This window comes from Lolium rigidum, chromosome 1 (genome assembly GCF_022539505.1).
Source record: "Lolium rigidum isolate FL_2022 chromosome 1, APGP_CSIRO_Lrig_0.1, whole genome shotgun sequence".
Lineage (NCBI taxonomy): Eukaryota > Viridiplantae > Streptophyta > Magnoliopsida > Poales > Poaceae > Lolium > Lolium rigidum.
The window spans coordinates 166,362,384-166,374,435 of record NC_061508.1 but is presented as its reverse complement, the minus strand read 5'-3'; the positions used below and the strand labels follow the sequence as shown (position 1 = coordinate 166,374,435).

Here is a 12,052-nt window from a genome sequence, read left to right as displayed (position 1 = left end):
CTTGTATATCTTAACATGTTACATACTCACAAAGTTGTTTCAGCCAAAGCCGACATATTTTTGTTTATTTATATTTTTTCCATACAAAAAATGTCGCTATTATGTGAAACTTTACGTGCACACATAAAACATATCCCTCTACATATGTATTTTTTTCTAAAAAATTTCAAATATGGTTTATGCCACATTAGTTTTGAGTTTCCGAAAATGAACTACAAATGAAACTTTTGTAAAAAAGAGCACCCCACACACACGCACACACAAACTTTTCACTTGGCTTATATTTTCCATCAGGAGCGGAGCCAGGAATGAAGTATAAGGGGGGAAAACTAGCTAAAATCACACAAATAAGAAGCTGCCATGGCTTCTATTCAAAGAAAAATCATGAGCATACGGGACGCAGCCCCCCCCCCCCCCCCCCCCGCCCCCCGTCTCCGTCCCTTCCCTCAAGTTTTACTTGGCTCACTAAACCCTACAAACTAATGGACCATTTGATCCCTTTTGACCTAACCTTTTGAACCAGGTCACGGGTTAAATGTACCATTATTCAGTTTAAATGCATGCATCAGTTGATCGTGCACAAGAACACAAACACCGCCTGCCGGCCACATCGATCGATCAGTGCTAATCAATCCTTAACTAATCACGCCGGCCGGGTATAGCAACAAAAGCCTCAGCCGTCACTGGCGCGCGCACATATAAACCCTCGGGCACATCGTCACACTCCCACAGTCCACGCTCCACTTATTAGCCACCTTCTCTTCTCTCAGGCCATGGCCATCACCTTTCTGCTCTACTCTCTTCTGCTCCGCCTCCTCGCCATGCAGGCCGCAGCACACGGCGGCGTCGGAGACGACGATGACGATGCAGGCGCCCTGATCACGTCCTGCCTCGCGGCCGCCGGCGTGCACAACGTCACGACGCGCCAGTCGCCCGCGTACAGCGCCGCGCTGGCCTTCTCCGTCCAGAACCTCCGGTTCGCGGCCGAGTGCGCGGACGCTAGTCGAGGGCCTGCCGCCGTGGTGGTCCCGGCATCGCTAGCCGAGCTGCGCGCCGCCGTGCGGTGCGCGCGGGAGTCCGAGCTGTTGGTGCGCCTCCGCAGCGGCGGCCACAGCTACGAGGGCCTCTCCTACACCACCGACGGTGTTGGCGATGGCGCCTTCGTCGTCGTCGACCTAGTGGCGCTCGACCGCGTCCAGGTCGACGCCGGGTCGCGCACGGCGTGGGTCCAGTCCGGCGCGACGCTCGGGCAGGTTTACCACGCCATCGCCGAGTCCAGCCGGACGCTCGCCTTCTCTGCTGGGTCGTGCCCCACGGTGGGCTCCGGCGGCCACATCGCCGGCGGCGGGTTCGGGCTGCTGTCACGAAAGTACGGGCTCGCCGGGGACAACGTGATCGACGCCGTGCTGGTGGACGCCGACGGCCGCGTCCTGGACAGGGACGGCATGGGCGAGGACGTCTTCTGGGCGATCCGCGGTGGCGGGGGCGGCGCCTGGGGCGCTGTCTACGCGTGGCGCGTCCAGCTCAGCACGGTGCCGGAGCGCGTCACGGCGTTCGTCGTCAACCGTCCGGGCACCGTGGCTTCGGTGGCGCGTCTGGTCTCCAAGTGGCAGCACGTCTCGCCGTCGCTCCCCGACGAGTTCTACCTCTCGGCATTCGTGGGAGCCGGCCTGCCGGAGTCGGACCGGACGTGCATCTCCGTAACGTTCAAAGGGTTCTACCTCGGGCCGAGCCACGAAGCGACGGAGATACTCGCCGCACGGTTCCCCGAGATCGGGCTGTCGGACCTGAGCCCGAAAGAGATGAGCTGGATCGAGTCCGTGGTGTTCTTCGCGGGCCTGCCCGATGGGAGCTCCGTGTCAGACCTCATGGACCGGGTGCTCCACGGGAAGAACTACTTCAAGGCGAAGTCCGACTTCGTGCGCCGCCCGATGGCCATCGACGAGTTGACCGGAGCCGTGGAGTTCCTGTCCAGGCAGCCCAAGGCGTACGTCATCCTGGACCCCTACGGCGGAGCCATGGACCGGTTCGGCGCCGCCGACCTGCCGTTCCCGCATCGCAAGGGCAACATCCACGGAATCCAGTACCTGATCGAGTGGATGTCGGATGACGACGGCCACAGCGAGGAGTACATGGATTGGTTGCGACGATTCTACGACTTGATGGGACCATTCGTGTCGAGCAGTCCAAGAACGGCGTACATCAACTATCTTGACCTTGATCTAGGAACCAACACCTGGTCTGTTCCAAGGATAGACGAAGGCGGTATTCCCAACCCACAAGTCGAGGCGGCGAGGAGTTGGGGCGAGAGGTATTTCTTGAGCAACTACGACCGCCTCGTCCGCGCGAAGACCGCCATTGATCCAGAGAATGTGTTCCGCAATGCTCAGAGTATCCCGCCCCTCTCAGCTCGATCTCGAGAGACGACTAGGACTACACGTGGCATCTCGCCCGAAGTCACAGCTGAGGAGAAGGTATCTGATAGCTAGAGGCAAGACACAAAACAAGATGGATTCACAAACATTGATCTACAGAACATGTACCTGCAATGCACAAACTATTATCCATAGGGAATCCACGTGGCATCTCGTCCAAACGTGCATCCAAAGGTTAGCCATGTCATGGAAAGACACACACATACCGACACATTTTGTGATTGTGTTTGTGTTGTCCTTTTGCAATGTTGCTTTCCTGGTGCCGTCCTGGACGACCGTTTGTTCTCATTCTTTGTAGAGGAGTAAGTGACTTGGATTGGTAGATCGGGCTAAGCAGAAAACGAGAGGATTGTTTGCTACTTGGTGCTCTGCCGTCCCCCTTTTCTCCGGATGGAAATCACATCAGCTGGTCTCTGCCGGGTCCTTTTATTGAGTTGCTGTTGATATGATGCTGATAACTAGGATGGTACATCCACACACACACACACGAGCATATTCCTTTCTCTCTTCTTCCTTCCTTGTCTTCTCACATCGACCGCGGGCTCCGCTCTAGCTCCCTGTGAGGCGTCTCCTTTCTTCTCGTGTCCATGTATATGATGTCCTAGATAGCCTGTGATTTGGTTACCCGTTGATTTTTCCCGGTTACAGAATAAATCAGACAAAGTTTTATGAAAAAGGAGTAAACCAAATAAAGAGGAAGTTTTTTTAAGATATCATTCAAGTTATTCTTGTGTATGCTATGCCAGTCTTCGAGCTACCCAAATAAATTATTAACATGATAATCACTGTAATATCCTTATTCTAATTGGGAGATGATGAAGAACAAAAACATATGCACATCAGGAGATCTTCTGGATTGTCGACTAAAGAACGGGAGCTCCTATTTTTTTGATAATATATTAATATCAGGAGGTACCAAATAAAGGGGGGGGGGGGGGGGGCATTCAAACCTTCAAAAGAGACCATATGTGGAGAGTTGGAGATGGATCTTAAATACATATATGGGATGGCCCATATTATTTACACAATTTTTCCGAACTTATTGATGTGAAGACTGGTCAGTGGGATGAAGAGCTTATAAATATAGTTTTCTGGCTGATTGATGCACAACGTAAGTATGACGAACATTCAAACCTTCAAAAGAGACCATATGTGGAGAGTTGTAGATGAATCATAAATACATATATGGGATGACCCAGTCTAAATTGGAAAATTGCGACAAGAAGACGTAATATTGTTTACACAAAAGTTTCAGAACTTATTGATGTGAAGACTGATCAGTGGGATGAAGAGCTTATAAAGAGAGTTTTATGGCTGATTGATGCACAACGTATCTTAATATTCCATTGAAGAGAGGGATGATGGAATACTTTGTATCCTGGCATTTCACAAAAAACTGGTGTATTGGTACATATGGTGGGAAAGGCGCCAAGCAACACGAGAAGAGGTGGAGTAATCACTAGCCATAACAGTTCATGCTATCAACTCTAACTATAAATTATCCTAGAGAAAGCAAAAAAAAAAGACTGGCTTTGTCCAGCATGGTTGGGTTGTTAAACCACGACAAAGACTTTGCCAAGCTTAATGTTGATGCAGGCTTTTTCATTGACTCATGTACTCGAAATACAAGTGCAACTATTCGGAATGCCGTGGCTTCTTTATATCCGCAAGTTGTTGTGCCATACCTTTTATTTAATTTGAACCCTTCTACTACAGAAGCGAGAGCGTCTTGATGGGATTATCTTGGCGGGATAGGGTGTAACCGAATAGAGGTGAATTGAGATTGTATGGATGTCGTAGAAGTCATGAAGAATGGTAGATTTATCTGTGTATATGTACACACGGTATGGTAGTGTATAAAAACCAACCACATATGACTTGTATTGTACTCGGTACCCCCTGTACCTACACTATATAATGGAACCACGAATCCTGTGATACAACCCTTAAACCCTAGCCTCGATACAAAGTCTATAATGGTTTCAAAGCCATGGCGTCAATCGTGCTCGATCGATCCGCTTCCGCCCCTACCCAATGTCGACCTTGCCGTCTTGATCTACCACCTTCGACATATCCGGCTCCTACAAGAGCTCCGGCACTACATGATCCGCGCAATCCCCCAACACCGGCCTCACCACGAGCAGGGGATCCACCATGGTGTCCCGGATCCCCATGACGACGATCTCGTTGGAGAATCGGATCACAATTTTCCCCACCTCCGGCAATTATCTTACTGGCGCACCCAGATGGTTCTGATCTTACCGAGCAACCTCATCTACGGGTTCGTCGATGGCACCTTGCCTTGCCCGTCCACCAATATCATGAATATCACGGCGGCTACCAAATGTGGTGTTCTCCCTACTATTATTAATTATCTTTACTCTGCTTGGCATTAGCAGGTCCAGTCAATCATGTGTGCCATCGTCTCCTCTCTTACCGAGAGCATCATTGGGGTGGTCATGCTTGCTACTATGTCGATGGACGCATGGGAAACCCTAGAATCCAACTTCTCTTCACAGTCTACGACTCACGTCATGCAGATACGTGGAGTCCTCCAAAAGGTCAAGAAGCTTGACACGTCGGTTGCTATCTACTTCAACAAGGTGAAGTCCCTAGCTGATACAGTGCAATAAATCTACAACCTCTCTACCTTGAAGAATTCAATGTGTTCCTGCTCTGCGGTATCCATAGTGAGTATTATGTGTTCCTGCTCTGGGGTATCCGTAGTGAGTATGATGGCATCGTCGATCGCATCTCAGATCATCCAATATGGGACCCCATGTCAATGCGCGTTGTCTATGCGCAATTGCTAAACGTGGAGCAACGCATGGAGACGAGGTGAGCCGAGATGACCACTAATGTACCTACAGCGCAGTACACTGCTCGACAAGGTAGAGTTCGTCTGCCCTTTTAGCCCCAGAAGCCTTCCTCCAATAACCCTTCGCCACATTACACTGCTTGAACGCCACCAACACGTCTGATAGGTGCTCCTACCGGTGGCATAGGTGGTTCACGCGCACGCCATGTCAAATCAGCTCCAAATCTGGTCGTGTGGCCTCCTTGTGCTTCAAAAGATACCAGAGCGACTACCTTGGCGCATGCAACAATGGTAGAAACATGGAACCCCAGCTCCGTGCACTCACCATGACACATTCAGGTTGTACCTCATCTTATCCAATTGATCCTAGCTGGTATGTGGATACTGCAGCGACAGATCACTTTACCAACAACCTCAACAAGCTTATCTTGAGGGAGCCATACTATCGCAAGGATGAAGTCCAAGCAGCCAACGGTACAGGTATGCACATTACAAATATTGGTAAGTCTATTAGTCCTACATCATCACACTCTTTGCAAGTCAATAATATCCTTCATGTTCCATCCATTACTCGCAATCTCATCTCAGTCAAAAGGTTTGCATACGATAATAATGTCTTCTTTGAATTTCACCCTTGGTATTTTCTTGATAAGAATCGGGAGGCGAGATAGGTTCTTCTTAGAGGGGGATGTCGTGGAGCTTTCTATAACATTGATTTTTCATCCATGAAGCAAGGTCTCAACAGTGTCAAGGTATCACGTGGTGTCACGTGATAAGTGGCATTCACATTTAGGTCATCCCACCACTCCCTAACGAGGATGTCGATCACGCCAGGAACCATGATGCAGTGGGTGGATCGCGCCATGCCCTAACGAAGATGTCGATCGCGCCAGGAACCTAGACGTCAATCACGCATGTGCCCTGGATGTCGATCCTTTGCATGCCTCTCATGGAAGCCATGCAAACCGGGCCACTCTACCCGGCTCCTCTGGCCCAACTACGTCCGGGCCTACTTCTACGCATGTGGCCCATTCACCTGGGTATGCTTCATCTTCGGAGATGGCCTCGCCTCTACCTCCCGAACCCGGTTTTAGGGCTAGAGCGAGGCACACGAAAGCCAAGAAATCATACAGATGGCACTATTGGCTGGTGTGCAACATGTACTCCTGCTGATACTTCACTTCTTCATACATAACCTCCGGACCATTGGGCATCTATCTCTTCTCCACATTGGCATATTGCCATGGAGGCAAAGTTTACTGTGCTACAACAAAATAAGACTTGGCGTATTTTTCCTCTTCGTTGAGGAGTGAATATCAATGATTGTAAGTGGGTTTTCAAAATCAAGAAGTCGGATGGTTCTTTGAGATACAAGGCACGTCTTGTTGCTAAACGATTCAAACAACGGTATGGTCTTCACTACGCGGGTACTTTTAGCCCTGTTGTCAAACTAACTACTACCGAGCTTGGATTTATTTCATCTACACAAAATACGTCCTTCTTCAATCTCCGATGCTCGTATGTTACTATTTATTTGCTTGTTTATGTTGATGACATCATCGTTGTGAGTTCATCTACTACTGTTGATGATCGCCTTGTTCATCAGCTTGGTACATATTTTGCTCTCAAAGATCTTGGACCCCTACACTATGATACGTTGCAAACGTATCTATAATTTTTGATGCTCCATGCTTGTTTCACACCAATTTTTATATGTTTTGTTTACACTTCCTTGCACTTTTATGTATTTTCTAGAACTAACCTGTTGACAAGATGCTACAGTGCCAGTTCCTGTTTTCTGCTATTTTTTATTTCAAAAAAGTTGTACACGAAATATTCTTGGAATTGGACGAAACAAAAGCCGAAGTTCCTGTTTTACTGTAACAAAGATGGAATCCAGAGGAGAGACGGAGCCGAGCCAGGAGGTGGCCACAACACCCCTAGGCGCGGCCCAGCCCCTAGCCGTGCCTAGGCATGGTGTGGGCCCCTCGGGTGTCCACCGACCCCGCCCTTCCGCCTATTTATTCATCTGATCGGGAAAAACCTAAATACCCAAGCCTCCATCCACGAAAAGTTCCATCGCGGCCGCCATCGCCGACCCTAGCTCGGGAGGGTTCTGAAGCTCTTCTCGGCACCCTGTCGGAGAGGGAGATCTGATGGCGTGTAATGCACACGTTCGTTGGGAACCCCAAGAGGAAGGTATGATGCGCACAGTAGCAAGTTTTCCCTCAGTAAGAAACCAAGGTTTAATCGAACCAGTAGGAGTCAAGAAGCACGTTGAAGGTTGTTGGTGGCGGAGTGTAGTGCGGCGCAACACCGGGGATTCCGGCGCCAACGTGGAACCTCGCACAACACAACCAAAGTACTTTGCCCCAACGAAACGAGTGAGGTTGTCAATCTCACCGGCTTGCTGTAACAAAGGATTAGATGTATAGTGTGGATGATGATTGTTTGCAGAAAACAGTAGAACAAGTATTGCAGTAGATTGTATACAATGTAAAAGAATGGACCGGGGTCCACAGTTCACTAGAGGTGTCTCTCCCATAAGATAAATAGCATGTTGGGTGAACAAATTACAGTTGGGCAATTGACAAATAGAGAGGGCATGACCATGCACATACATGATATGATGAATATAGTGAGATTTAGTTGGGCATTACGACAAAGTACATAGACCGCTATCCAGCATGCATCTATGCCTAAAAAGTCCACCTTCGAAGTTATCATCCGAACCCCTTCCGGTATTAAGTTGCAAACAACAGACAATTGCATTAAGTATGGTGCGTAATGTAATCAATAACTACATCCTCGGACATAGCATCAATGTTTTATCCCTAGTGGCAACAACACATCCACAACCTTAGAACTTTCTCGTCACTCGTCCCAGATTTAATGGAGGCATGAACCCACTATCGAGCATAAATACTCCCTCTTGGAGTTAAGAGTAAAAACTTGGCCGAGCCTCTACTAATAACGGAGAGCATGCAAGATCATAAACAACACATACGTAATAGATTGATAATCAACATAACATAGTATTCTCTATCCATCGGATCCCGACAAACACAACATATAGCATTACAGATAGATGATCTTGATCATGTTAGGCAGCTCACAAGATCCGACAATGAAGCACATAAGGAGAAGACGACCATCTAGCTACTGCTATGGACCCATAGTCCAGGGGTGAACTACTCACTCATCACCGGAGGCGACCATGGCGGTGAAGAGTCCTCCGGGAGATGATTCCCCTCTCCGGCAGGGTGCCGGAGGCGATCTCCTGAATCCCCCGAGATGGGATTGGCGGCGGCGGCGTCTCTGGAAGGTTTTCCGTATCGTGGCTCTCGGTACTGGGGGTTTCGCGACGAAGACTATATGTAGGCGGAAGGGCAGGTCACGGGGCCACACGAGGGCCCCACACACCAGGGCCACGCGGCCAAGGCCCAGGCCGTGCCGCCCTAGTGTGGCGGCGCCCCGTGGCCCCACTTCGTCTCCCCTCCGGTCTTCTGGAAGCTTCGTGTAAAAATAGGCCCCTGGGCGTTGATTTCGTCCAATTCCGAGAATATTTCCTTACTAGGATTTCGAAACCAAAAACAGCAGAAAACAACGAATCGGCTCTTCGGCATCTCGTTAATAGGTTAGTGCCAGAAAATTCATAAATATGTCATAAAGTATGCATAAAACATGTAGATATCATCAATAATGTGGCATGGAACATAAGAAATTATCGATACGTCGGAGACGTATCAGCATCCCCAAGCTTAGTTCCTGCTCGTCCCGAGCGGGTAAACGATAACAAAGATAATTTCTGGAGTGACATGCCATCATAACCTTGATCATACTATTGTAAGCATATGTAATGAATGCAGCGATCAAAACAATGGTAATGACATGAGTAAACAAATGAATCATAAAGCAAAGACTTTTCATGAATAGTACTTTCAAGACAAGCACCAATAAGTCTTGCATAAGAGTTAACTCGTAAAGCAATAAATCAAAGTAAAGGTATTGAAGCAACACAAAGGAAGATTAAGTTTTAGCGGTTGCTTTCAACTTATAACATGTATATCTCATGGATATTGTCAATGTAAAGTAATATAACAAGTGCAATATGCAAGTATGTAGGAATCAATGCAGAGTTCACACAAGTGTTTGCTTCTTGAGGTAGAGAGAGGTAGGTGAACTGACTCAACATAAAAGTAAAAGAAAGGCCCTTCGCAGAGGGAAGCATTGATTGCTATATTTGTGCTAGAGCTTTTGGTTTTGACAACAAGAAACAATTTTGTCAACGGTAGTAATAAAGCATATGTATCATGTAAATTATATCTTACAAGTTGCAAGCCTCATGCATAGTATACTAATAGTGCCCGCACCTTGTCCTAATTAGTTTGGATTACCGGGATTATCATCGCAATACACATGTTTTAACCAAGTGTCACAAAGGGGTACCTCTATGCCGCTCGTACAAAGGTCTAAGGAGAAAGCTCGCATTTGGATTTCTCGCTTTTGATTATTCTCAACTTAGACATCCATACCGGGACAACATAGACAACAGATAATGGACTCCTCTTTAATGCATAAGCATTTAGCAACAATTAATGTTCTCATATGAGATTGAGGATATATGTCCAAAACTGAAACTTCCACCATGATTCATGGCTTTAGTTAGTGGCCCAATGTTCTTCTCTAACATTATGCATGCTCTAACCATTAAATGAGTGGTAAATCTCCCTTACTTCAGACAAGACGGACATGCATAGCAACTCACATGATATTCAACAAAGAGTAGTTGATGGCATCCTCAGGAACATGGTTATCGCACAACAAACAACTTAATAATAGATAAAGTGCATAAGTACATATTCAATACCACAATAGTTTTTAAGCTATTTGTCCCATGAGCTATATATTTCAAAGGTAAAGAATGAAAATTTTAAAGGTAGCACTCAAGCAATTTACTTTGGAATGGCGGAGAAATACCATGTAGTAGATAGGTATGGTGGACACAAATGGCATAGTGGTTGGCTCAAGGATTTTGGATGCATGAGAAGTATTCCCTCTCGATACAAGGTTTAGGCTAGCAAGGTTATTTGAAACAAACACAAGGATGAACCGGTGCAGCAAAACTCACATAAAAGACATATTGTAAACATTATAAGACTCTACACCGTCTTACTTGTTGTTCAAACTCAATACTAGAAATTATCTAGACTTTAGAGAGACCAATTATGCAAACCAAATTTTAGCAAGCTCTATGTATTTCTTCATTAATAGGTGCAAAGTATATGATGCAAGAGCTTAAACATGAGCACAACAATTGCCAAGTATCAAATTATTCAAGACATTTTAGAATTACTACATGTAGCATTTCCCGATTCCAACCATATAACAATTTAACGAAGAAGATTCAACCTTCGCCATGAATACTATGAGTAAAGCCTAAGGACATATTTGTCCATATGAAACAGCGGAGCGTGTCTCTCTCCCACACAATGAATGCTAGGATCCATTTTATTCAAACAAAAACAAAAACAAACCGACGCTCCAAGCAAAACACATAAGATGTGACGGAATAAAAATATAGTTTCAGGGGAGGAACCTGATAATGTTGTCGATGAAGAAGGGGATGCCTCCCAAACTTAGACGCTTGAGTATTATTAAAATATGCAGGGGTGAACCACCGGGGCATCCCCAAGCTTAGAGCTTTCACTCTCCTTGATCATATTATATCATCTCCCTCTCTTGATCCTTGAAAAGTTCCTCCACACCAAACTCAAAACAACTCATTAGAGGGTTAGTGCACAATTAAAATTTACATGTTCAGAGGTGACATAATCATTCTTAACACTTCTGGACATTGCACAAAGCTACTGAAAGTAAATGGAATAGAAAAATCCATCAAGCATAGCAAAACAGGCAATGCAAAATAAAAGGCAGAATTTGTCAAAACAGAACAGTTCGTAAAGACGAATTTTATTGAGGCACCAGACTTGCTCAAATGAAAATGCCCAAATTTAATGAAAGTTGCGTACATATCTGAGGATCACGCACGTAAATTGGCATATTTTTCTGAGCTACCTACAGAGAGGCGGGTCGAAATTCGTGATAGCAAGAAATCTGTTTCTGCGCAGTAATCCAAATCTAGTATTGACTTTACTATAAATGACTTTACTTGGAACAACAATGCAATAAAATAAAGATAAGGAGAGGTTGCTACAGTAGTAACAACTTCCAAGACTCAAATATAAAACAAAATTGCTGTAGTAAAATAAAGACATGGGTTATCTCCCAAGAAGTGCTTTCTTTATAGCCATTAAGATGGGCTCAGCAATTTTAATGATGCACTCATAAGGATGAGAGTTGAAGCAAAAGAGAGCATCAAAAAGCAAGTATGAAACAAATTTAAGTCTAACCCACTTCCTATGCATAGGAACCTTGTAAATAAACAAATTCATGAAGCATAATGCAACAAGCATAGAAAGATAAAACAAGTGTAACTTCAAAATTTTCAGCATATAGAGAGGTGTTTTAGTAACATGAACACTTCTACAACCATATTTTCCTCTCTCATAATAACTTTCAGTGGCATCATGAACAAACTCAACAATATAAGTATCACATAAAGCATTCTTATTCACATGCATAAAAGTATCATTACTCTCCACATAAGCATAATCATTCTTATTAATTGTAGTGGGAGCAAATTCAACAAAGTAGCTATCATTATTATTCTCATCAAGTGTAGGAGGCATAGTATAATCATAATAAAATTTACTCTCCATAGTAGGCGGCACCAAAA

The 12,052-nt window shown here is 45.9% G+C and overlaps 1 protein-coding gene across 1 annotated transcript; it reads left to right on the top strand.

The window, feature by feature from the left end:
• The first annotated feature begins 773 nt into the window (after positions 1-773).
• On the top strand, positions 774-2,489 carry LOC124653264 (reticuline oxidase-like). The gene has a single exon (XM_047192337.1). It carries the CDS (start codon positions 774-776, stop codon positions 2,487-2,489), a length of 1,716 nt encoding a protein of 571 aa, XP_047048293.1.
• The last annotated feature ends 9,563 nt before the right edge of the window (positions 2,490-12,052 follow it).